This window comes from Dermacentor silvarum, chromosome 1 (genome assembly GCF_013339745.2).
Source record: "Dermacentor silvarum isolate Dsil-2018 chromosome 1, BIME_Dsil_1.4, whole genome shotgun sequence".
NCBI classification, from domain to species: domain Eukaryota; kingdom Metazoa; phylum Arthropoda; class Arachnida; order Ixodida; family Ixodidae; genus Dermacentor; species Dermacentor silvarum.
Genome location: NC_051154.1, coordinates 102,192,638 through 102,220,362, shown reverse-complemented (window position 1 = coordinate 102,220,362; position 27,725 = coordinate 102,192,638). Strand labels below are relative to the sequence as shown.

At 42.7% G+C, this 27,725-nt stretch overlaps 1 protein-coding gene across 1 annotated transcript in view; it reads left to right on the top strand.

Annotated features, from left to right (window-relative positions):
- The first annotated feature begins 5,435 nt into the window (after positions 1-5,435).
- The window catches only part of LOC119433946 (dysbindin protein homolog), a 37,000-nt gene continuing 14,710 nt past the window's right edge, over positions 5,436-27,725 (top strand). Inside the window, exons 1-8 of the mRNA XM_037701236.2 lie at positions 5,436-5,685; positions 6,030-6,068; positions 6,158-6,214; positions 6,318-6,378; positions 8,287-8,419; positions 9,228-9,383; positions 20,305-20,445; positions 24,223-24,336. Of these exons, the coding sequence (XP_037557164.1) occupies positions 5,627-5,685; positions 6,030-6,068; positions 6,158-6,214; positions 6,318-6,378; positions 8,287-8,419; positions 9,228-9,383; positions 20,305-20,445; positions 24,223-24,336 (760 nt within the window). The 5' untranslated portion in view covers positions 5,436-5,626. The remainder of the gene's footprint in view (positions 5,686-6,029; positions 6,069-6,157; positions 6,215-6,317; positions 6,379-8,286; positions 8,420-9,227; positions 9,384-20,304; positions 20,446-24,222; positions 24,337-27,725) is intronic.

Below are 27,725 nucleotides of genomic sequence, written 5' to 3'. Positions count from 1 at the left end.
CCAAATAAATGGAAATCGAAAATAACGGATTCGCCGGAAATTAAGAGGAAGCTTTAGCTCGCGCCAACTCCGATGCCGCCTATTGAAATGAATGTAAAACCAGGGGATCCGGAAGTATACCAGATGTGTGGGGGCGACGTCTGGGGGCTCATGTCGCATCGTGTAATTCACCTCTCTCTCTCTCTCTTTATCTATCTATCTATCTATATATATATATATATATATATATATAGAGAGAGAGAGAGAGAGAGAGAGAGAATTGCCGCACGACTGGCCGCTCGAGGCACTTAGCGTGTATTCGCGGGCTTCTTTCATGCTCGGAAAAACACTTTTATGTAACACGTATTGAGCAGCGGAAAGCTGTATCGGAAGTTTTTCATATTGCTCTACAACTTTTTCATTGACACTTTGATAATTAGGACAGTACTTCTCGAGTTAGATAATTAATTACAATTAACTAATTAAATCTCAGTAACGAAAAGAATACTGGCGGCTACTCCACTGTACTGGAAACAATACTCACTAGGTTTGCTTCGCCTAACGCCGTTCCTCTTTTTTTAATCGTGCTGCGTGATAGCTGGGACACCCTGTGTGTATATATATATATATATATATATATATATATATATATATATATATATCATAAGAAGCCAACAAACATTGACACCAAGAGTAACATAGGGGAAATTACTTGCACACACCAGTTGAATTAAAGAAAATGATAAATTAATGGAAAATGAAAACGGATGAAAAAACAACCGTCCGCAGGTGGGGAACGAACCCACGTCTTCGCATTACGCGTGCGATGCTTTCTGGGGTATTTATGTTTTGCAACTAGAACTAACTCTGGGAGTGTTAGCCAGCGCCACAACTCACAAGCCTAGGCGCGGAACCTCGGGCCCCTCGGTTCCCTTTATTCTCGTTCATTACATAACGAGGGCTCGAATCCGGCAACATTGATGCCTTCAGGGAGCATATGTGGGTTTATTGACCAGTTGCCATCAACCAAAAAGATCACGTGCTCGTGGCGCCTGCGGCAGAAAGGATGTTCCACCTCCGCCCCTAGGCTTGTGAGTGGTGGCGCTGGCTAACACTCCCAGAGTGTTATGGCTAACGCTGGCTAACACTCCCATACAAGTGGTATGGGAAGGTAGAAAAGGAAATGAAATGGTGGGAATTCACCAAGGATTGAAGCAAGGATGCCCTCTGTCACCATTGTTGTTCACGCTTTATGTCAAGGGTATAGAAAGACGACTGGAAAACAGCGAATTAGGCTCTGATTTATCCTACATGCGTAATGGACAAATGGTGCAACAGAAGGTCCCTGGACTGATGTACGCAGACGACATTGTGCTACTAGCGGACAATAAAAAAGATTTACAGATACTTGCGAATATCTGTGGGAATGCAGCGACAAATCTAGGCCTTAAGTTTAGCACAGAGAAATCATGAATTATGATCTTTAATGAACACACGAGTAACTTCGTGGTGTCAATTCAACAGCAAGTAATACCCATAGTGAAGCAATATAAGTACCTCGGCGTACACATAAACGAAGGAAAGAATTACTCAAACAACCACCAAGATAATCTGAAAATAAAGGGGAAGCGGAATGCAGCAATAATGAAACACAGAGCACTGTGGGGCCACAATAAGTATGAGGTGGTGCGTGGTATCTGAAAAGGAGTAATGGTGCCAGCGCTAACATTCGCAAATGCCATTATTTGCGAATGCCCTGGACTGATGTACGCAGACGACATTGTGCTACTAGCGGACAATAAAAAAGATTTACAGATACTTGCGAATATCTGTGGGAACGCAGCGACAAATCTAGGCCTTAAGTTTAGCACAGAGAAATCAGGAATTATGATATTTAATGAACACACGAGTAACTTCGTGGTGTCAATTCAACAGCAAGTAATACCCATAGTGAAGCAATATAAGTACCTCGGCGTACACATAAACGAAGGAAAGAATTACTCAAACAACCACCAAGATAATCTGAAAATAAAGGGGAAGCGGAATGCAGCAATAATGAAACACAGAGCACTGTGGGGCCACAATAAGTATGAGGTGGTGCGTGGAATCTGGAAAGGAGTAATGGTGCCAGCGCTAACATTCGCAAATGCCATTATATGCTTAAAATCGGATATATTGGCGGGTTTGGAAGTTAACCAAAGATCAGTAGGCCGGTTGGCTTTGGGAGCCCACGGTAATACCACAAATGAGGCAGTGCAGGGTGACATGGGTTGGGCCTCTTTTGAAGTCAGAGAAGCACAGAGCAAAAGTAGTTTTGAAGAAAGGCTCAGGAACATGGATGAAAATAAATGGGCGGCTAAAGTGCACAAGTATCTCTACATGAAAAGCGTGGACACAGAATGGAGGAAGAGGTTAAGGAAGTTGGCAACCAAGTACAGGATAATCGAAACTGCAAATAGACAACCAGGAGTCATCAGAAAGAAAGTGAGAGAAATAGAGACCGTGAATTGGATGCAAAGAGTGGAAACAAAAAGGACAATGGAGATTTACAAGAATGAGAAGAAATAAATTAGAAGGGAAAATCTGTACGATAACGCAAAGGGCAGTGCCTTGCTATTTGAGGCTCGAGCCGGTTGCCTAAAGACGAAAACATATCGGAACAAATATTCGGAACTAGATGAGACATGTGCATGCTGCAGTAAAGATCCAGAAACCATGCACTCAGCACATCCTGATGGAATGCGACGGGATCCACCCAGCGAGAACCGTAGGTAACGTGCAACTCCCAGAAGCGCTTGGTTTCAAAGTGGAAGGAAACATAAACAGATCAGCCGTAGAGATCAGCAAGAGACGATTGGAGTACTGGTGGAAAAAAAGCAGGGAAAAAATGGATACGACCTGATCTCTTAAAATCATAGGCTTACAAGGTAAATTTTTGAAAAAGAAAATTAATAATGAGGAGGTATACAAAAATGCTAGATATATAAAGAACATGTATAGTATACCTGATTAAATCAAGCAGGCTAGGTGACTATTTGTCGCCGCCCCGTTTCAAAGGGGATGCCAATAAATCATCATCATCATCATCATCATCAGAGTTAGTTCTAGTTGCAAAACATAAATACCCCAGAAAGCGGTTTCGCGGTAGCTCAATGGTGAGAGCATCGCACGCGTAATGCGAAGACGTGGGTTCGTTTCCCACCTGCGGACGGTTGTTTTTTCATCTGTGTTCATTTTCCATTAATTTATCATTTTCTTTAATTCAACTAGTGTGTGCAAGTAATTTCCCCTATTTGGTTCTTGGTGTCAATATTTGTTGGCTTCTTATGATACGATTAAGAAAAATAGGGCCCCTCGGTTCCCTTTCTTCTCGTTCATATATATATATATGCTTTTCATGAAAGAAGACTGCATTAATAAAACACAAAAAGCGTGATTTATTTAATGTGCGGTTAATCCTGGTGTCCCGCACTGTTTGGACAATCTGAGGATGGTGGGTTAACTTGCGTACGATGTATCTAAGAAATTTCATACGTTCTTCCAATGATAACAAACTGTCACCTCATTCGAATTTTATGGAAGCCAGAACTGAGCATGCAGGTGAGATGTTCGTAAGGTCTGTTGATATCTCCGAATGCACGCCTACAGCTTTAGGAAAGCGCATCTTAAGGAAATCAAACTTGAGAACCACTTCAGGATGGAAGATGCATTGAACCAGACGAAAACAGGCAGCGCTCTCGACGCAGAAAAAGCACCGACAGCATTGAGTGTGGGGGCCTGCCCCCACTGGTTTAGAACTTGTGGGGGTGACTGCCCCACTGCCCCCCCCCCCCCCCCCCCCCCGGTTTCGGAGCCTCTCTGTGTAAAACGAAGAAAAGCTTTTCTGAGATAACTCCCTGACCGATTTTAAGGAAATCTGTTGCATTTGGGAGATAAAGTTACATTCTAGGGAAGGTTGCAAGCGGAATTTTCATTTGGGGCCTGAATTCTTTTTGAACAATTTTTTTTTAAATTGGTAAGCTTTACAAATATAGAAGCACGAAGTTTCGTAGCTCTGCACCAAGAACAGATATCGAAGTTCTGTAAACTGTATCAGTTAGAGCATCCAAAGCGGACAAATTTGATATCTCAATTTGTATCTTACCTGAATTTCTTACATTTACAAGGATTTTGCGAAAGTTCTACTCACATAATAGCGGTTTATTTGAGAGCTGCCATGTATAATATATCAATTCTGTCCGCTTTAGATGTACTGTTATGTGCAATTTACAGAATTGTGATATCGTTTTTCATTGCTGAGTTACAGAGTTGTAAACTTGATAATTTCGTTTTCAGAAAATTTGCAATTTCTGCAAAAAAAAATAAAAAATTCGCAACCAACAGTCACTATAGATGTTAACTGATTCTTTTAAATGCAACAAACCTCATCAAACTTGATGCACTGGTTACCAATCAAAACAATTTCTCTTTTCCCGTGTATTTAGATAGGATCCTCCGAGCTTACAAGTGGTAAAAAAAAGAACAGAACAAGAAAAAAATGTTGCCAAGCTTGTTGCTGCACGCACATATTCTTATTTAGATGCGACCAGGTCAGTCTACTAGTATTGTCGTATTGTCGTATTGTCGCGTTACAAAAATTCGTAGCAGCATCCGAAGAAGTCGCCCACAATTGAGTCGTAAAACAAGTAAAGGAAAACGCTGGAGGCTCGGCATATGCCGGGCGTCCAGCAAGAATTACGTCCTTCACGGAAGAGAGATTTGCGAACATTTTGGTTTCGATTAACGGAAGTTCATATACAAAAACAACCAATTGTAAGTCTGTTGTTTTTATTTGAGTGATTTCCGCTTACCGAGATTCTACTCGGTAAGAGGAAATTTGAGAGCACCATGCTACGCGTGCGCGCAAATGAGAGCGCAAACTGACTTGAGCAAACGATTGAAAATGCAGTGATTCTAGCCAGAGCGTAGCAGACGACAAAAGCGACAGTCAACGTTCTGACGTCACCAGAGCGCCGCTCGCAGCGCCACTATCGTTCGCTTACGAACCCATACGAACCAAACCATTATAGCATGGAGTTTTTTTCCTTCCTCCATGCATTGTAGGATCAACGCCTCCTAAATATTTATAGGAGGCATTGGTAGGATATGTAGGGCGGCTTGCCACACGGGGATGACCGAGTGAATCTCATGAAAAATCCTTGGGCCATTTAGGCACTACGCTGACTCTTTGCGACTCAGATTGTTGTTTTCAGCAGGTATCTTCATGTGTACCTCCATCTTATTTGCGACAGATTAAGGTTTGTCGCTTACTTTACTGTACCTGTTATTTTTATTGCTTTTTGTTACCTGCGTTTAACGCAAATCTAGTTAAACAACAATAAAAAAGTAGAAAGAAATAAAGACTCGCCAAACATACTGATCGACAACAACAACAATGAAAAGCGGCGCTAGTGTCGGTGTGCGCGTAGGACGCGCGGCCTGGCGCTGTGGCTGCCCAGCTGCAGTACGATTTGGTGGTCTTCGTGCGCTGCGACTGATTGCAGTGACTTTTTTTTTTTTAATCCTCTGAATGTGTGCCAGCGTATGTATTTATATGTCATCCTAAACAGTCACACATTCCAACATTCCTCTGGTTCTCCTATTTATAATGTTGGAGAACTTAAGGGACAAGTTACACAGCGTTCAGCAGCTGGATTTCAGTTTCAGGTTTGTTATGCTTTTTTTGGACGTGGCCTTCTTGTAGTCTCGGAACAGATTATTTGACGCAGAGGCGGTGCGCGATCGTAGGATTGATAACAGTTCTTTCATTTGAGTTATCTATGTTCTACTGCCACGCTCGCACGTTAAACATTTTACTTTAGATTGATGTCGAAGTCTCCATATTCACTCTTCCTGCATTAAAATTAATAAAAAGTTGACGTTGTTTGGTGCATAGATGACAGTACACACTGAAATGCTGTGTTAAAACGAAACATATACTTCTTCTTCACGTGTTTTAGAACTCGGGCGGACGCCTCTTGAAATTTAATTTATTGAATATTCTCTTGCAGTCTCCGAAACCTTAGCCTCGGTGATACCTCACTTCCAAAGTAAGCATTGAACAATATAGACGTTATTTGTCACCTAAGCGCCACGGGCTTGACATAATTTGCCTAAATGCACACATTTATTTGTGCAGATCTCAACAGGAATGCGAAAAACGGCTTCTAAGTGCTGGAGCTGATCTGTTACATTAGTGAGTATGCGCCTTCTGAAGAATGAGGCATCTTGTTCCGCTTTTCTTTGATTGGCAGATCAGAAGCTTAAATAATTTTTTTTTTTTTTTGCTTGCTTTTCAGCTACCAGTCAAAGTGGGAAGAGTTGCACAGCCAAAATGAAGGCAACGCCAAGAGAGCTGAAGTATATACTCATATTTCCGTAATTCTGGCATGCACATTTTGTTAGCTTTGACGTCAACATTACGATGGCACTAGTAACGTGACTAAGCAACAATATATTGCTCAGTGCTGCTGTCAGCACTGAGCAATATTGAAAGTTTCACATTTGAAACTGCACTAGCTTTTGCAGTTTGTTGTTATCATGACACATGAGGTTTTGTAATCGCAAAGTAACTGCTGTCAAAAAAAAAAATATATTAAGATTTTTTTTTATGAGCTGTAACTTATTCTATCAGTTTCTTATTTTCTTGTTTCCATACCAGGTGAAAGTGTTCATTTGGCTTAGCTGCTTTATTGTCCTATTCCCATCTGTTACGAGTTACCACCATCTAGGTCACAGAACTTTGAACCTTGAACTTTTTAGGTGTGTTTGCTAAATTTTTTGCATATTTATTGTTTACAATGGGTCAATGATAACGTCAAGATATTGTGACTGAAGAAATTGACTTTGCAAAGCATTAAATTACTGCTTCCTTTCCATTTATCGGCTCAAAGTTCATAATTTTGTTGTGCTGAAAATTAATGGGAAATGTGCACTACAATCCAAAGGAGCAAGAAGCCGAGTTAAGATAATGTAGAGGTTCTATTCGGATTATTTTTTTTTCTCTCTCTCTCTCTCTCTTCATCAGTGGTTCAAGCAGTGCTGCACCCGAGTTATCACCAGGATCATGAGTGGTGGATGATAGGAAAGGTATTGAATTGAATTGAGCAAAAGGAGTCGCTACACTATGCCAGCCCTAATTTGAATTCTGAATAACTTGCACTGCATTTAGAGATTTGGGGTAAAGCTTAGTTTCTGGATGAATGTATGTACATTTCCCTACTTAGATAGTGCTGAAAGTGTGTGTGTTATGTGCACGAAGGCAAAAAAATTGTAAGGTTTGAGGTGGACAAGTATTGCCTAGTGATATGCTGACCTAAGTAAATGTAATGCGTTTTAAATTATGGGATTTTACGTGCCAAAACCACCATTTAATTATGACACACGCCATAGTGGGGGACTCCGGATTAATTTCGACCACCTGGGGCTCTTTAACGTGCACCTAAATCTAAGTACACGGATGTTTTCTGCAGTTCGCCCCCATCGAAATGCGGCCGCCGTGGCCGATGTAATGTGTTTTATTCATTGCCAACACACTCAACCTAAAAGAAACACATCCAGTGGCTGCTTAATTCAGAAAGGTTGTTGAATAATTGTGGCAAGAATATATATATAGAGAAAGGTTAGGGTCATCCCGTGCCACTGTCTAGTGAAACTAAATGTAACTTAGATACAACATAATCAACTATTTCTAAACATTGAGTGGCATTGTGTTGTGGTGTGCAGCCATGCTTGGCACATTTGGGTCTTTTACTTTCAGGAACACATTAATTGCCATTGCAGCACTTAGCCACATTTGTATATACAGGCTTGCAGGCATTTGTGGCGACAAAGCATGTGCTGCCACCTGGCAGTGCCTATAGCAGTCAAAGTTTGTAGTCACAGCAACATTTTAATAGCTCTGGCAACATTCAAGTCCTGCTAACCCAGATGCTATTGACAGCTCAGCAAGGAGGGGCAAATGCATGTTTTCAGGCATAGGTCAAATGCACCTAGTTCATCTCTGTACTGGGGAGTTGTACACTGGTGGAACTGAAATCAGTTGAGGTGTGAGGCACCAATGCATGACAGCCAGTCTGGACCCAATGTCTTTAGTGGCACTTATATTGAAAATGTATACATAGACCCCTACATCGCAAGGGCCTGTGCCCACCTTTTTAGCATGTTGGGTGGTGAAGCTGGTGCGTTGGCAAGTGGCCTATCAATCACATAGTAGCATACAGTTGCCAAGTGCTGTGCTTTCACTCTTATACTATACGTCTTGTGCAGGAGGTAGATGTCCTGATCACAGGGCTGCAGTCCTACTGCCACCAGCAGTTGGTCAGCATGCAGCAGCTGAACTTACAGTTGACACAGCTGCCCAAGCTACAACAGGGCGTCCAGGACCTCATGAACACCATAGGTACTGTTGAAACTGACAGACACAGCACGCAGCCTTCCACAGTACCTGCTCAGCTCTTGCTCAATAGCAAATACCTGGACCATTTTTCCAAGTTATATTGGCTAGAATGAGCTAAAGGTAACTTGCAGTTGGTGTGCAGTCAGGAGCAGAAGACGGAAGGCTGTGAAGATGAAGACTAGCAGAGTGACTATGGATAGGCATTTGATAACTTTGCAAAGGCAGGCAGATGTGAAGGTGGCCTGACCCCAGTGTTAGATATCCAGCATAATCAAATTTGTAAGATGAATGTAACAACAATACTAGTATCCTCAAAAGTGGCGCATGAAAATATCTTCTTTTGCCAACCTGATGTTCAAGCCGACCAGTGCTCAGACTGTGAACTGAGATGGCCAGTGTATATCAGTGCAATGTGGGCTTAGCTTGCCGTGAAGCTTATTCCATCGTCTTCAACTATACTGCATTGCTCAATCCATGTTATCACAGTTATGCTCAGAAAATAGTCAGCACAGTGAATGCTTAACTGATTTGCACACTGGCACTTTATAATGCAGCTTACTTTGGGGTCTTCAAAGTAAGTGCTGTGAAAGGCAGCATGTAAAGGTGCCAAAATAATCTCACATCAAACTTGTAACATAAGGGATGTTTACCATGTAGATGTTCACCATGTAGATGTTCACCATGTAGTAATCAATAAGGTGATTCCATGAAAGCCAAGAGTAGACTACATCCTTGGAAATAAACTGTTGACCTTGAGATTAACATTGTGTATCATAGACTTCATTGCTCTTCATATTGACCTTCCATGCAGGAGAGTTGGAAGGTATGTTTGAGGAGGTTGAACTTCGCCTGGTAAGCCTGGAGGATGTCATCGAGACACAAGCTCTGCAGGAGAAGCAGCTAGACGAAAGGTTCAAGCTTGCATTGTATGGAGAAAAAAAGAAAGGACACTTTGAGAGCCTCAAAGGTATGGCTGAGCAAGATACTTATATGTATCACAGTTATTGTCTCCACTGTTTTTGACTATGGCAAAGCACAGTGTTGCCCTATTTTTATATTTTATGAGTGGGATGGAACCATGGTTGTCTCAGTGAATATGGAGGCTTACATAAACTATGTTTAATTTCTTTCTGATATATAGGAAGCACTGTTAGCTTGCGTATTGTTCACTCCATCCAACAGGCTTTAATGTGAAAATTGCAGAGGGCCTGTAACGTTGCTTGCTTACAGAAAGAGTCGCGCAAGCATTACGGTGTTCACACTTGTACAAATAATCGCAGGCCTTTCCACCATGTAGAAGCCACAGAAAGGCTGGATTTTCTCGTAGCTTATTCACACTGCCTATCATTCAGAGATGCAGCACTCAGTTCCCCACAGTCAAGTCCACACAGTGCACTGCTTATAGTACTCGCAGTGCTTAAGCTGCACAGAAACTAAGATTTTTTTTTTCCACAGACTTGTCTGATGAGAAGCCCTGAAAGATACTTCATTTTCTTTATCATCATTGACTATGAAACAATTTTCTTTTTCTGTTTTGTAATGTGTCGAGTACAACTTAGTTTTACAAGCGCATTACAGGATAAAAATACACCAACTAGCCCTAATTCTCGCTTTACTCAGTGTAATTTCTTTTTGCAGAAGAAGCGTTATGAAAGTAATTCAGTATGCTTCTGAACATTGCCTTACTATTCGTATCATGTGATACAGCCTAAACAGAGAATTGAAGGCATGGTCAGATTAAACATCTCATGGTGCGATGAAGTCGTTGTAGTCATTCCGGTTGAGACATCCCAGTTGAATGTGTGTTCAGACTCTCAAACGCGTCTCAAGTTGGTCAGAGAGAGTTCGGATGTACCGACACAGTTCCCGGAGCTGATATGCATCGGAGTTTACTCTCCTGCAGTGAAAGTAAGTGAGGTTCCATTCAAGCTCAGCGACACGACACCTGTTAAAAGAAAGCCCTATGGGATGTTACATAAAAAAAAAGAAATGGCTAAGAGTTGCAAGGCTTGCTAGATTCTGAAAGTATTCGACCATCATCTACCTTTGCATCTCCAATTACAATTGTGTCCAAAGATGATGAAACTTTCAGGATGTGCACTGATTATAGTTGTAAACTGTCAGACTGATTTATTCCCATACCCAATGCCAAGGATCGACAATATTATTGACGAGAAAGGTGGATGTACATAGTTTTCCCGCATCGACCTTTGAAAGGGTATTGGCAGATTCCGCTGCAAGAAGACTACAAGCTATTCACGGCGTTTGTTACTCCTTTCGACATTTTTTAATACAACCGACTCCCTTTCGGTTGGAAAAATTCTGGTGCATGGTTTCAGAAGATCATGAACAGCGTGCTTAGCGAATTTACCAGAATCTTCTGCAACATCTATGTGGATGACATCATTTATTCGAAGACTCACGATGACCACTGCTCGCATCTATCCCGGGTAGTAGAAGCACTTAGCAAAGCTGTGCTAACGATTAACATGAAGAGTGAATTCTTTAAGAACATTGTTGGTCTTCCTAGGAAGAATATTTGACAAACAAACAAAAAGCACTAAAGAAGAGTTTGTCAAGTGCATCTCCCAGCTGACAAAACCGTATGATTTGCATTCTGGAGTGTTCCTGGGTCTCGCTGGACATTTTAGGGTTTTTATAAAAGACTACGCCCTAAAGGCCAAATGCCAAACGTTGATGACACAAAAAGATACTCCATTTGTGTGGACTAATGAATGCGGAGAGACATATCAGCAGCTTGTAAAAATTATATCATCTGACCCAGTGCGAACAATACAGGATTTCTCGAAGCCATTCGGGCTAAACACTGATGCTTCCCATTATGGTATTGATGCTGTACTGTACCAGCGGGACGAGAGTAAGCATCCGAAGGGACAGCTCAAAGTGATCAGCTATGTCACCCATATGTTGTAGAACAGCACGGAAGAGATGATTCTCAAAAATGATAGGCTGCACATGCCTACAATGAGTATGGTAAATATTTTAAGACTGTATCATGATGCTCCGGAATCCGGTGGTCATGACAGTTTTTGGAGGACTTACTGGAAGATTAAACAGATATTTCCCTGGAATACGATGAAACAGGATATTTCAAAATATGTGAAGACGTGCCATCAATGCCAGCTCTGTAAAGCGAAGTTCAGGCCCCGTGGAAGCGAAATGGTTATCCCAAAACACTCGGAAAAGCCATTTGAGCCTATACACCTTGACTTCGCAGAGCTCAGAAAAAAAGGGGGAGGGAGTACAAACTACGCAAGCTCTTCTACTGGCCATTGTCATGAGTGCACACGCATGGTGGCGTGCACGCCTGGAAAAGAAGATTCCAACAGTGTTATCTCGCTGCTTAACCGAGATATGTTCAAACATGCCAAAGTAATGATCGCTGACAATGGTCCAGCTTTTAGAAGTGATCGCTTGAAACGTTGGGCTGATGAGAGAAACGTAGAGCTTCGTTTCGCTGCACCATACCATCCAGAAGCAAATGGACTCGCCGAGGGAGCTATATGAGATGTCAAACAGTTCATCACGCTCTATCCGGAATTTCCAGGCGGTTGGAATTGTGCCCTTGGAGCGGCTGTGAACCACTGCAACCACTCACACATGGTTGGCTTGGAGTGCACACCATACTTCGCGTACCATGGCAAATCGGAATGGCTTCCCGCAGACCACCTGTTCGGAATCGCTAACCTGTTGGTGGTGCAAGAACGAAAGAAGTCTGAAGATCATTCTGCTATATACGAGACCACCATGAAAATAAATTACGACCGCCGACATTCAGTCAAATCTCCGGACATACAAGTGGGAGATTACGTGTTTGTTCAGAGGGGTCTGCAAGGATCAAAGGCTCCTTTTACAGGACCCTACAAGGTTGTGGAGACCGCCCACCAGCTAGACATTTTAAAGACTCTGTGCTACAGTGGACCTCAAGATGTTATTGAGACGTCATCTGTGAACAACATGGTACCATATCAACCTGGCAGGGTTGATGACTGAGAGGAGGCCTGTGTAACACTCGTGAAAGAGAAGGAAGAAGCGCACAGGGGAAGGAACCAAGAGAAGAGGTAGAAGAGGCAGCCCAATTAATTATGTCTGATTAAACGGAATGTTACAAGTGTTAAAAGAAATAGTTCAAATATTGTATTGAATACCTTTTCATATAGAAAAATAAGGACAGAAGGGGCCATTTAGGAGACATTACGTGCAATAGTGGTTGTAAGCATATGTAAATCATAACTCATTAATAAGCAATGTGTCACAATTATCATAATAATGAAAATAATGGAATACAGTAACTACACACAACCAGATGCACCAATAAAGTTTGACTTGTCATAATGTTGTTATTTTCATTAGAAAATGAAATGCAGTAAACCCTCATAGGGAAAGCACTTCATTTGAAATATTGCTTCATTCAAAGTTTTTCTTGGTTTTGACTGCTGTGCATTTTAGACCAGAGTAGTATTTGAAGTGAAGCAATGCTGGACTCCACTTATGAAATGTGAAGCAGGAAATACACCAGGAACCACTCGGTGCAGCATATACAGTGGAATCCCGATGATACGATCACGGCTAATTCGAATTTCCGGATGATACGAATTTTTCTGTTGTCCCGGCCGAGCCCCATTACTTTGCGACGTGCTAGAGAACGGTGGTTACGAATCGATTTTCGACCCGCGTTGGTTGATACAAATAAACGCCGCCCCACCGACGGCCGCGAAAGAGAACAGCGCGCAGTCACGCGCTTTCTCCTTTTCTCTTTTGGTGCGGAGGCGCGGACACGGCGCCGGACAGCGCGGAGGCCGCGACGGGACGCGAAGAGTTTGACGCGGTGGCGCTTTTCTGCTTTTGCGCTTTTCCCCACGCAGGCTTAGGGAAGTGCGGTCTATCGCTACAACGGAAACTGAGCGGCGTAAGTGCAGCGCATACAAAGGTCAGAGCTGTGTGGAGATCGCTTTCAAGATACGGTGCGCGCGACAACCCCGACAGCCGGCACAGGCGCAAAGTACAAGAACGCATTTGTTGGCAGAGTAGAAGCCGGCCCCCCCCCCTCCCTCCTTCCCTCCCTCCTTCCCTCCCTCCTGCGCTGCCTTCCTGCTTTGCTCCTTTCGCGTGGGAGATTGCGTCGCCAGTTATCCTTGCGCCCGCTTGCAAGATACGCATTTGGTGCCCCAAAGCACAGCGTTGCCCCCCCCCCCCCCCCCCCCCGGCCTTTCGTGCGACGGAAGCAGGGCCGGACTCGACTGGCGCGCCCGGCCGTGACGGAAGTCGCGTTTGCTCTCCGCTGTGCGTTCGCGCTCCGTGCGTGAAGGCGCGCTTTCACTCGCACATACGGCGCGCGGCGACGATTTTATCGCCGTTGGACTCATGCTCCTCCTCCGCATCACCCTCGTTGATCTCCTCTCCCGTCGGTGGGCGCACCTCGTTGAGAAGCATGCTCACTACCGCCCTTGTCGGCGAGATTTCCAGCGGAAGCCGCATTATAACCGGTATTTCGTCTCGCGCGGCTGCACTGTAAGCGGTATGCGTATACATGGAGTTCTATGGGAAGGTAAACGGGAGTCGGAAAATGCCGCGTTGTAGCCTGTTCTGCACTATAAACAGTTACGTTATAAGTAATCTATACTGTAAATGCTTTTTACGTGCGTGTGCCTGAGTGAGTTCACCTCCGACTCTTTAATTTAGCTAGTTTTAATTGTGTTTCGATGATACTAATTTCGGCTAATACGATTATTTTTCGTGACCCCGTGAGATTCGTACCATCGAGATTCCACTGTATAGTGGTTCATTGCTCTTGTCTTCCTGTCAACCTGGAAATGCAAAGAGAGCTGTGAAGGGTCACTACGCTAAGTGGTGGTAGCCTCTTGACATCAGCAAAATTTGGCAAAAGGTGATTAACGGCTTTCCTCATTCTAGGTTGTGTTGCATATATGTCCTAGAGCGAGCAGGTGAAAGCTGTAGCTGTAGCACGCTGTACAAGCGTGTGTACCAGGTTGTTGACAAAGTGCCAGAGGATGATATCAAGTCATATGTGATTGTGGATGTGGACGTTGCTGTGTTGCTCCTGCCACAGACACAGAAATTGTCGATGTTGTGTCAGTAGTAAAGAAAAAGAGGGTACAAAGAATCATGCAAAACACCTTCAACATCAGAGACTAGAGCCATTCTTCATTTGCTTGGAAACCATGTGGAGCGCATTGGCAGCAGAGGAGGCCTTATTAATGCATAAAAGCTTTTTTGTAAGATGGACTGCAGGTTCCTGGAGGAAATGCTGCCTTGTTATTAATGTTGAGCAAGGCTTTGTTTCAGTATATGTTTTAAGCACGACACTCAACGAACTACTGCTCTGTTGGAAGGCATTTCCCATATCAGCACGGCTGTTTTAAGTTCATTGCACTTTTAGCAAAATACCATTTATAATATAGTCTGTTTCTCATTTCAACTTTGTCAGAACGAGGGTTTCCTAGACATTGCTGTCAATGCTTTAACCCTTTGCGGTCATAAGCCTTTACCCAATTTGCAGTAGTTCCAGTCAGAAGCCATTCTGCGCATTTTGAGCACCATGCATAAAGAATGCTCGTGTACACAAACACATCTTAGGGGATTTATTTGAGAAATATTTCTCGATACCCTTGGCTGTCAGCGGTACTTCACAGTATGGTAATGCTCGAAGCAGTCACCAGGGTGAAGGCCAGGGTTTGCAATGCATGTCTTGCATTAGAAAACAGTCTCCTTGCTGCTGCCTTTCTTCTTTCTATCACTGCACACAGCGCAGTCCTTGCTGTTGCCATTCACATTATTATACAGGGTGTTTCAGCGAACACTTTTAAAAATTTTTAAACATTGCCTGTCGCAAATAGAACAATTCTAGTTCATGAGCTGGTCTACTCGAAGAGGCGTACATTACTTGCACAAAAAATTGAAATGCATAATTGACTAATTAACAATAATTCACTTATTAAGCTTTTAACGAATTACCTTATGGTAATTCGTTATTGCAATTGCAAATTGCAATAACGATTGTAATTTGCAATTGCAATTTACAAATTTTAGCTGTGGAGTCATGCCACATGTGAAGTTCTCACTGAAACATCCGGTTTAGGAAGTGCGGCTTGCAAGGTGGACCGGACCCACTTGGAACGAATTCTCAATATGACACAAGTTTCGAGATATTAATTCCCGAACTTTGCGGAGAAATGCATTGGCATTCCAGTTACTTTTGTGCTTCAATGTCTAAAACGACGTTTTGTTAAGAAAGTAACTGGAACGCCAATGCATTTCTCCGCAAAGTTCGGGAATTAATATCTCGAAACTGGTGTCATCCTGAGAATTCGTTCCAAGTGGATCCACGTGGCGAACTCCACAGCTACAATTTGTAAATTGCAATATGGGCCATAACGTATTTTGTTAAAACTTAATTAGTGAATTTTTGTTAATTAGTCGATTATGCATTTCAATTTTTTGTGCAAGTAATGTCCGCCTCTTCGAGTAGACCAGCTCATGAACTAGAATTATGCTATCTGCCACAGGCAACCTTTAAAAGTTTTTGAAAGTTTTCACTGAAACATCCGGTTTAGGAAGTGTCGCTTGCCATTGCAACGCTCATCCCCTTGGGTATGTGCAGACAGGCACCTTTTCTTTGGTTTTGATCGCATGTCACCAATAAGCTTTCGTCGGTAAGAGAGGTGTCTCGGTTCCTTGATGCCTTCAGCAGCGAACTGCATTTTCATCAAAAGGTAGCTGTTTACAATAGAGCCTTCAATCAGCCAGAACAGCTTCCTCCACCATTTCACTGATTGTAGGAGATCACCACACGAACCATCGCCTCCTGGGTCATTGCAGTCAGTGTCTTCTGACATGCTGTCATCCAAGGACGTTTGATGACCATCTGAAGGCGGCACATAGTGCTCCTCGGCACTAAAATCATCATCGGGCTCGCTAAACTCACGCGAGTTTCGTCCATAAAATGCGTGGGTAGAAAACGTCACCATCAGGTCACCAGCAGGTCACCAGCACGAACCAGAAATTGCACGCAAAAATCCCTTTAAGTGCATTTGAAATAGTGCTGCCCTCATCTGGAGACAATAAAAACTGCAATTCATAGTTCAAAAACGCTGCCGAGAGATGGAGCAACGAACTCAAATAACCAGAGAATGTGAGCAAGCGTGCGTGTCGGGCACTTCCCGACACGTGACTGGAGCCGATATTTTCACATGGCGGCATGGCCCCGACACGTCCACAAAGGCTTAAGGATGCATATTCAACACGTCGCCCAAATACTTTTTCGCCATCTTGCCTGCTTGCCAAAAGTGAGCTTGTGTACAAGTTCTAGTGATATCCTTGCTGCTCACCAAGCTTCCCTGCCATCGTACTATGCCTGCAGTATGACAGCTGTCACCATTGTAGTACCTGCATTCCCCTCAAGTGTGTCCTCACATTCTAGGCATCAAGAAAAAAGTGCAAGTTTCATTGGCAGCACTGAAACGGGCACTATTATTTCTTTTACATGATGTCCACAGCAGCTGCCCTAACATTTCCAGTGATCGTTCACTCACTCTACATCAATGGTTGCAGCAATCATCCCAGCTAAATTCACCAAGATTACACTGAAAACATCACACTTGAAATCCACAATAGCCACCAAGCTTGCAGTCTGGCATGTGGAACTTCAGTTCATCTATCCGGAAGCTGGCTTGTCACTAACAGTCCATCTTCTGCGACTGCAATGCAGCCATCCAGAGCTTACTTTCAGCACTAAGCTTTGGATCCATTGAACCTGTAGCAACATACAGGAAATTCATTGTTGGGACCCATAATTTTTTAGTGACTGCCAAGTCACTGGAGTGTAATTGGAAATGACCAAAGAGAGATGCAGCCACCCAGATTGCTCATTATGTTGTCAACTGTGTTGCTATCCCATTTTCTAGAGTAGATGCAGCGGGTAAGCTTTGCATGGTTGAATGTGATCTTTCATGGCCCAATGGAATTCATTAGATTTCACGAACCAGTACCTTTGTTACCTGGTTCACCATTTGCAGCTTACTCCGCCTTCTATTCAGCTTACCACAGCAAGACTTGACTCTTCTATGCCGCCTATGGCTTGTAGTGGCATTCACAAATACGTACTTTCTCATTTGGAAGTTTGTGGGTGCAGAGAGATAATTGTGCTCCTTCTCTGAGTATTCCCTTTTTGATGCAGAAACAACAGTCATTGCACATGAAATACTTCACAACCATCGCTTCATGGAAAACTGATTTCTTAGACCCTGGTCCCAAACAACTTCAGCCTGAGCGGCAGCACCGCTGTATTTCGTTAAAAGCATTGAGACTGCCTGCCGCACTGTGGTCATCATTGTAGTGAATGGCAGAGCCAAGTGATGGTGCCACCATCAACTTCTAGATGAAAGGCAGCAAGCTGGAGCATTGGGGGCTCCAGCGGGTTCAACTGGCTGCCGTTATTTGGGGTGGGACAGTCGTCAGGTGCCTCACAGTGGACTTCGTATCTTCGTTCCCATTCTCTTCATCTTTTCTACCCTTTCCCCCAGAAAAGGGTCATCAACCAGGCATTTATTCTGGTTAACCACCCTGTCCTTTCTCTCCTATTCTTTCCGAGACCATCACTAGTTTTGAGTTGTCAGTCCCAAGAACGTGCTGCAAAATACATCAGCATTGGCATTTGAGTTAGTTTTGATCCTCACTGCACAAGAACTCGCCACTAGCAGCTTTGTTAATCCATTGGCTACCAAATATTATGCATGCTACGTGGCCCTTCGTTCCATTATTTTTGCCCCACCACATTCTTTTGGGAAACTGTTAACTGGAACACCAATGTAGTACATCATCTTGTAGTATATTTTGTAGGCAGGAATCTTGAAATTGGTGCTAATGTCAGGATTTCTGTGAAATGAATATGACTATTACTGTATGGCTTCAGCTCTGCAAAAGAAAAGCTACAAACAAACCTGCAAAACCTAAAGTGGGTCATAATGTGCCACTAGAGCTGCACTCAAGCATGTGAGAAAGCAGGAGCACCAGTGTTTAAATATGGCCATAGTGATATAAAAGCCTTGCAGCATTTTGAAAGGGTCAGCAGAGCACTGCAACAAATATCGCCATAAATCGATGCTAACCAAATAATTGCTAATGTCAAACGCACTCTTTAGAGGACTTTAATCTTGCTCTCTATGATCAGATGATCAATTAGCTTATTCTACTTGCTTGCAACTTACTCTAGTGGCTGTAGCATTTTGCTACTGAGTGTAAGGTTGTGGGTTTAGTTTCCAAGTGTGGCAACCACATTGTCATGGAGACAGAGTGTAAAAGCATTTGTGCAACGAGCAACAGGTGCACGTCAAAGAACCCCAGGTGGTCAAAATTAATCCTGAGCCTTAGACTATGGCTTTTCTCCCCTTTATTGCTTGGACAATAAACCTCATCAATCAGTCAATCATGCCAGTAGACATGGTCATAGGTGTATGCACGTGAGCCCCTTTGCTGTTTTGCTGCATCGTGCTTTAGCTTTCATAACACTGCATGGTACACTCTTTGCCAATATAAAAGGGAACACTTCATCTTTGTTGAAACTGCGACCCTTGCAAGCATGCAGGTCAGAACTCCCTCACTACTATTTGTTGTTGTTCTCCTGATGAAGAGTCCCACTTGTGGAAGTCTTCCTCATCACAAGCACACATAAAGAAAATTACCAGATTTGAACACAATGTGGTGTTCGCTTTCGTATTGGCAGAGAGTGTATATTCAGGTACTGGCTGTGAAAGCTAACAGCAAAGCAGCTCAAATAATGGCATATTGTACGCCATGCGAGAACTAACCAACATAAACATTGTAGCAAAGCAAAGTGCCACTGCTTGGAGTATTACGATCACTGGCGAGGCTTTGTAGTTTACAGCACGCAGGGAAATTGAAAAGAGATAAAAAGCTTCAAAGGTGATGTGTGTGTGTTTTTTGAACTCGAACTCGTACAAAGAACTTTTGGGACATCATTGGAGGAGGACATACCTGCAATAATGCCCCTTCATGCCCAAGACATTTTGCTGCTTCGTTAACCCATTGGCTACCAAATATTATGCATGCTACGTGGCCCTCCATTTCATTATTTTGCCCCCATATGCACGCTACACAAAGTTTTGCTGTCGCATTTGTTGCATAATGGGCTACAGTAATAAACTCTCCAAAAATGTGAACAAATAAGTTTCATCTACAACATGAGGCAGAACTTTTCAGTGCAGAATCCTAACTGCCACTCACAGGTCTAGTTTTGTGTGGCAAACCTTGAAACACTGAGGCATGTAAAGAGCAGCACTGCACTTTTCATATTCTCACCTGCTGACCTTTTTTGCACATTTTGCACTGCTGTGGCAAATGTTTGCCAGTGTTCGGTGGTATATGACATAGGTAATGCGGCCACTGTGCTTCTTCAGGCACATAGATGCATGCACAAACATTTTACAAATATCAGTGAATAAGTTTTTAAAATCATACCATCCCTGAAGTGGACATATTGCTGTATGTTTATCAATGAATAGCATTTTAAACCAATCCAGTGAATCACTGGCTTTGACAATATGGCCTAGGTTCATGCGCCCGGTGGTTAGCCAGCTTTGGCAGCCAATGGGTTAAAAAATGTTGTAGGGCACATTGAAAACATTAGAAATGAACTGTTGGCAGTCTGTGAGACTGCTGTATTTAGAGAAAGAAATTATACAAAATGTGTGACATTCAGAAAGATTTATTTGAAGTATATTGAAGAAAGCATGAACACCCACAATACCACTTGTTCACCCTTATTGCAAAACATTGGACTTACTAAAAAAATCGGCGTGAAAAATATAGCTCTTTGGTCTTTTGCGTAGATAAACTGGAAGAAGACCACCAAACGCTACTTCGACAGCTGGAAGAACAAGAGCAGGAAGTGCTGCGAGAACGGCAAGAGACCTTTGGGGAAGTCTTTCGCAGGGATCTTGAAGCATACAAAGAACAAGGGACGCTGCACCGTACGTATACATTTGCTTGCTTCATATATTCATGATGCAAGCGTCTTGGTATATTTGTACTGAGCTCTACCTGTTTTAATTAGCTTAAAAATATATTATGCAAGAACAGTCACTTTTTTTGGTGGTGGTGGTGTATGACACTGCTAACACTGAATACTGGTACTACTACTACTGCGTTCTGTTTTTTCCCCCCTCCCACCCTCCCGCTAAAAATGGTACCAAAGTGGCTAATTTATTTAATGACATGAAATGCTTTATAAACATGTTTAAAACACAAAAAGATCTCTGGAAACCTTGTATAGCAAAGAATAATATTGCTTATTTACTGTTGTGAACTGCCCACTTCAAAAATGAAATATTGTTCGGATTGTAGTGTTCCCCAGCTGATGCTATGCAAACTATTGAAGAATATGAGCAGTATGATAGCGCTCAAAACACAGCACTCCAAACTGCGCTTTCTCACACCACCTGCACCAGATCCTGATTTCCTTGCAAATGTTCTTCCCGTTGCTGTCCCATTTCAGGCAGCAGACGATGAAACAGTGCATTCATGTCGGGATCATTAGCTGACACCTAGTGCAAAAAAATCTTAATAAAAGCACAGACAATAAAACAACTACTGCCATCTATGTTGTGAAAGGAAAAGACCCTTTGATGGCCTCTTTTCATCACAAGCCACTCAGAAAGTGGCAAAATGCCCATGGTAAGGTGAACTCATCATAAGCCAAATAGTGACAATCACTTGTGACGAGCTGAAGTGGTCAAGAGCCCTTAAATCTCTTATTGAAAAAAATGTCCCTTTCTTGAAGGTTTTAGCAAGTATTTTTTATTGAATACACCCTAAGGGCATAAGGGATACAATAATATGTTATAAATCAGCATGAGGCTAAAGAAATGTATGTTTCAAAGATATAAAATTTAAAAAGTGCATGTTAGGGTTAGCAGCAGGAGCTTGATGTGGGCGAGTTGGTGCAACATACTTGAAGAAAAACCAGCGCAAAAGAGACGAGGACGTCTCTTTTGCACTCGTCTCTTTTGCGCTGTTTTTTCTTCAAGTATGTTAGGTTTAATATAATTTGTGAAAAGCAAACTTTACTGAAAAGTACCGGAAATGTTTACAATGTTGTGCTGGGGATAACACAAAATTCACAAAAGAATAAAATATTCTGAAATATACGAATTATTTTCACCTAATCTTCCAACAGCTCATGAAAGTTTCAATGCTCTAGCTTATAAGCAATGTGTGCTCCAAGATTTTTTTTTTTCCCCTTGCCTAATGGAAACTGCCTCTTACCGGTAGTTCCCAAAAATATTGGGCAAAAGGCATAATGTCACACTTTGGTTGGTGGCAGCAAATCTCCAACACATGCAGCAGAGACACCGTAAGTGGGACCTATATTCTGTATTGTGCCAACATCTCTACGGCATCTCAATTGGCACAAAAAGTTTAGTTAAAAGGCAGAAAACAAAATTCGCTGTGACAGAGCTGATGACTGTCGAGGCTGATTTTGCAGGTCTCCATCGTCCAAATTAAAATCTGATGACCTGATATCATCTTCAGACTCACTGCTACTTGTAGCAATCGAACAATCATTTGATGATGCAACAGAATCGCGAGGCCGACATCGTCCATGCACCCCGTCATGGTGGTTTAGCGGCAATGGCATTGCGCTGCTAAGCACGAGGTTGTGGGATCGAATCTCGGCCATGGCAGCCACGTTTTGATGGGAGCAAAATTCAGAAACACCGTGCACTCAATGCATGGTGTTAAAAACCCTAGAAACCTGAGGTGGTCAAAATTAATCCGGAGTTCCCCTCTATTGAGTGCCTCATAATTAGATCGTAGTTTTCTTATGTAAAACTCCAAAATGTAGTTCAAAATCTTTTTCACATTGTTCATGCAAGAGGCCAGCTACCAGAGCACCTGCAATCCATGATCACAAGGTGCACACCTTGGCACAGTTTTTAAGGGACCAACAACCAATTTTTATGGTACCTTTTTTTTGTGTGTGCAACGGAAAGCTTATCAGTCATAGTGTCCAGTACAACAGTGGTAACGTAAACAACGCAGGGGAAAATTTTTTATTAGAGCTTTTCTGTCTGCAGTCGAGATTATGAAGTCGTATGCTTGAAGCACTCGTAGACGACCGCGATAGCATCTATGCCGGCATTGGTGCGAAGCAGACAACAAATGCAGCCCTAGCTGTAGGAAAGTAATACTTTATCAAGTCTGTGTTTATGCGGTTCAGGTTTTCTGAAGTGGTGAATTATTTCTACTGTAATAGCTAAGTGCTTTCGTGGTTTCCTGTCCAACTACTTTGGTCACATACATATCAAGGCATTCTTTCTAACCAAGCCAAGCTAAGTTTTTGAAAGCGAAACGACACCTCTACATGAGTGGTGCTATTCATTTAGTGCCGGGACCCATTGACAGCACAGTTAGTTGATGTCATCTTGTATTTCACAAAAGTCACTCAGTATCTCACAGTCACTCAGTGATGAAACAAATGGTACCTAAATATCCTCATTGTAACAAATATACAAATATATGTCATTAAGAGCACAATTCCTCTAATAATGCAAACCTTTCTATGCCTACTTCGGATTTGGGGTTTGGCGCATTTGCTTGGTCGGTCTTTTGTCGAGTAAAGTGCAGTTTACTGTTGCAGTATCTCCAGGATCGGCCCGCTCTAGTCGGCGCGCCAAGCCTGGCTGCAGTGTCATAGCAAGGGAGGCCAATCACGGAGACAGTGTAATGCACAGTCTTTTGGGTCACGTGGTGGGGGTCTCCACATCTTGCTGTCTTTTCATTAGCAGGCAGGTAATTTGTATGGTGCAAAACACTGTGCAGAGTATAATCAATTGCATGGCATTTGTATTAACCGCTTCACGGACGCTTTGCTTCTCAGGTTTCAACATGCTGGTTGGATTGCCATAATTCTTTTTTAGCTCAGAATACTGTATTTGGGGGTATTGCAGGCAAGATAGATAACGATTATTGTTGTGAGGCAAATTAAGCCCCAAAAGGTGCAAACTTGTTTAAGAGTGTATAAGGACACTCTTAAGGACATAAATATAGGCTGATGATGATGATTATGAAGCAAACTTAAATGTTTCTTGCTTTCTAAATATGTTACTGTAATTTGTGTCTGTATAATGTTTCTTTCTTTCTTTCTAAACTTAATCTTTCTTGCATGTAACGAATACAGGCCTATAACGAACATTGGATGTAACAGAAGTATTTTTGGGTCAGGTGTAACTTCGTTATTACAAGGTTTCACTGTACTGCATAAATAATAGCACTTAAGTGTCAGGCACGCACTATTTATTGGCCCATGGCAGCGTTACGAACCTGTGAATATGAGGTGAGCTAAAGAGTCATGCCTACTTATTATCACTCTTCTGTGCACCATAGCTAGCCAAACCATAAAGCTTTAATGCCCATGTGAAAAATACACCAGACTTTACACAGCACAAGTGTTCCTGTAATCTGAATGAAACACTTGCATTTGCAGCTCATAATTGCCTTCTCTCTCTCTCTTTCTCATGTACACACAAACACACACTGCACCTAGATATAATAGCCTTGCATGAAAGAAACAGTTGGCTTTTTTAATATTAAAGGCACTGTGACCATCATAGCATGCAGAAAGCAAAGCATGGCACCATGTTATAATTAGAACAAGGTGATGCAGATGCTTCATCTTTGCCAAATTTTCCCCAGTGGTACATACATGACGTGTGCTAAAGGGGCAGGTGCATCACTGTCTCATGCAGGAATTGAAGCTGTGCATGATGCACAAGTTGACTTGGAAGACATTGACCTGGAAGGGAACGATGAAGAGCGCGAAGCGCTGGACGAGTTCTTGGCTGACGTAATCTCTACGACAGGTTCGTACCCCAGCCCCCTTTCTTACCATCAATAGAGGTTGTAGAATCATATTAGGTTGTTTCCTTTATTACTATAAATGACTCTTAAAGTGAGACTAAAGTGAGTTTCACTTTTGGTAATATACTTCAGACGATGTTGTATAGGTCGCTATAGCGCCATTCTGACATATTCCAGGGTTCCAACTCATTTACAAAGCACACAAATAGATGTATGATGGCCCAACAACGCAATCTGCACTTAGTGAACTGCTGTGCACCACAAGCTAATAAACACCACGTGATCGGCAGATGCCCAAATATTTTTACTGACTGCCTGAAACTCGCTGCAGTCGTGTTTCATTGCATTTCTATACAAAGCATTCGTATTTCAATATTTTTCCATGCAATTATTTGAAAACATTGCAAAAACAAGTCACAACACCAATCCTCCATAGCAGTGCCCTGATGAGCAGCTATGTATGAAACTCGGCCTGGGTTTCTTTGAGTCCCTATTTGATGTGCAATCCATACTCTAGATGGTGCTGTGGATCCACAGGCCACAGCGCGATTTCAAAACCATATGACAAGAACCCAGGCTATAGTGCAGAGGAACACATGTGATAGCATGCATTTCTATGCACTAAAATTTCCAGTGCTGGCTTCTTGTATTGACTGTGACAGCATTTGTAAGAGGGATGACTGATGCACTCAGTGCACAGCACCATCTAGTGCTTACTACAACTCAAGTATGAAAATGCCACTGTTAATTTACACATGTGTCTCTTCGTCCACTTTTTTGAAAGTGCCAGGTAGCCAAGCCTGTGCAACATAGCTGATCTAAGCAGAAGACATCACATGGCTCCAGTGGTGCCTACTGTCATATACATACCGCCAGTATACTCAGCTCATGATTGGCAGTTAATACACATAATCGGGAATTGGAAATATATACAAAATTCTTTCTTTTTCTGCCAGCATGCTTTCTTTAAAAAATATGCATTTTTATTATCCAACAACCCATGAAATGTGGTACAGAGACCCCAAATTCAAAATATTTCATGCAATTAGACAAAGTATGTAATAATCATTAGTGTTCCTTTAATTGAGTAAATCTTTTCTTCTTTATTTAAACAAACACGTCTGATTTTGCCAAAAAAAAAAATAGGTGTGCAGTACCATTGTGCATGCTGGAGTTTTTTAAAAGGGTTGCACGAGTGAGTGTACTGCTGAAAGGGGATGAAAGGGGAAAATGTCACCTACCTTAATGTAGCATGAAGCTACAAAGGAAACCCTTACAGGTTTCTCATAAAAATGCCTTGCAGTTGAAAAATTAGGTGTGGTCCTTTTTATTTTTATTTTTTTTTTCCGCTACTGGGAGGCATTATTTCTGAGAAATCTATGAGGGTTTCCTTTGTGGCTTCATGCTACATTCAGGTGGTTGACAATTTTTCCTTTTCATGATACTTCCTCCACCTTGCGCAATTCCGCAGACCTGATTTGCCATACTCAGTTCTCTGTGCTTGGAGTTGTCAAGTCATTCGCCCTTGCGCTGCGATCTGCTAACCTCCTGGTTAGCTCAGATGGTAGAGCGACCACCTTGGAAAAGCATTGGTCTTGGGTTTATATCCCGGAGCAGGGCGAATTTTTCAACTGCGAGGCGTTCCTTGTGAGAAACCCATAAGGGTTTCCTTTTTAGCTTCATGCTACATTCGGGTAGATGCCAATTTTTCTCTCTTATAATACTTCCTCCACCTTGCGGGATTCTGCAGAACTGATTTGCCATACTCAGTGTACTTCTATATGAAGTGTAATGCTGCAAACCCATCATTGTGCAAGCCTGCCATCTGTACCATTGCAAGTGGTGAAATAATGTCTGATATGTAGCAGTTGACGAGCCGGTGCTTGGCAGAACTGATGATCATTGCCTCTGCATTTTCAATTATATGGAACCAACACACCGTGAAGCCAAGGAAAGCATAGGGGAAACTTTTTTTTTTTTTAATTGAAGTAAAATGATAGGTCAATGTCAATTCTAATGTTGTTAGTATATTTTGTTTGCCCTTCTTATTCTATTCGGAGCATTCTTTTACTGATGCACTGCAATGCAAGGTAGATCTTAATGTACCTAATGTCAGCTATGGTTGGGGAGTGCATAGTTTATTTGTTTTTCTTTTATTATTATTACTACCCCCCCCCCGTGAGAAATCCGCTTAAAGGGACACTAAAGGCAAATATTAAGTCAACTTAAAGTGATAGATTAGTGCTCGATAATTGCCAGGCGTCAATAATATCGCGAACACAGCGTTAGTAATCAAGAAATTGAGGTAAATGCAGGACAGAAATAGAGACTCCCCCAGGACATTCAAGTACTAGCCCGATGACGAAGGCACTTTTCATTATGTTTTTATTTCACTACTACTCAACCACTCATAATAGAAATATCATTGTATTGCATTATAAGACGAAAGAAAATGTTACTTGTCCAGTTCTATTTGATATTGTGAAAAAAAGAACTCATTGACGTTACCTTTGATAATGACGCGGGCTGTGTTGGGTTTGGCATTGGCTGAAGGTTCGAGCCCACGGCTATCAAACACCAGCTGTTGCGACTCGTGTCCGAGCGGTCATTCAGAGTTTACGTAGCTGGTGATGTGCCAGGTGCCTGGCAATCAAGAGGTCCGGGGCGACGTTTAAGAGGAGCAAAACAGGGTTTATTTACAGCATTTATATTTACAGCATTTACAAGAGATTCAAAGTACGAGCACGAATGAGCACACCTCACAGCACTAAAGGTCCACTTTCCATCCCTTCCTTTTCCCCCTTTCTCTCGTAGGGGAATTCACTGTTGTTGATCTCGTCCAATCGCAATCGCCAAAACGTTCGCAAAATCCCGCCCTTGACGTTGCAACATTCCGCCGGATTACGCCTCCAATGTTGCGCAACCGCCCCCACATACGGGCAACCGCTTCGCGACTTGGGAACCTCAACTTTGATCAGTTCCCATGGAAAGTCTTGCCGTTGGCCCCTTGCAAGAATGATGGGGCTTTTCATGAAGATCAGCTTGACAGAGAGATGGGCCTTCACGCTAAATAGCGTTTCCACAAAGGGCGGCGTTGTCGTCGTCTCAAGTTCGCTCTTTTGTTTGACTATCACAGTCCATACCGTGACGGAAAAGAGCAACGATTTCGTTTAACGACGCACGAGACCGATGACTCAGAATTCGTCTCGCCCATCAGCTCTGAGCTGTTGGACAGCCGAAGGTACGACTCCCCGGCCTTGCAAGGCACCGAAGGGAATGAATGGCATTTCATCTCTGCAGGTCTGTCAGTGCAGCATTCTTTGTCGAAAACAGCCGCCGGGCACAACTGTGCTAAATGCCAGTTGTAACAGCATCTCCGGCAGGGGAGGAG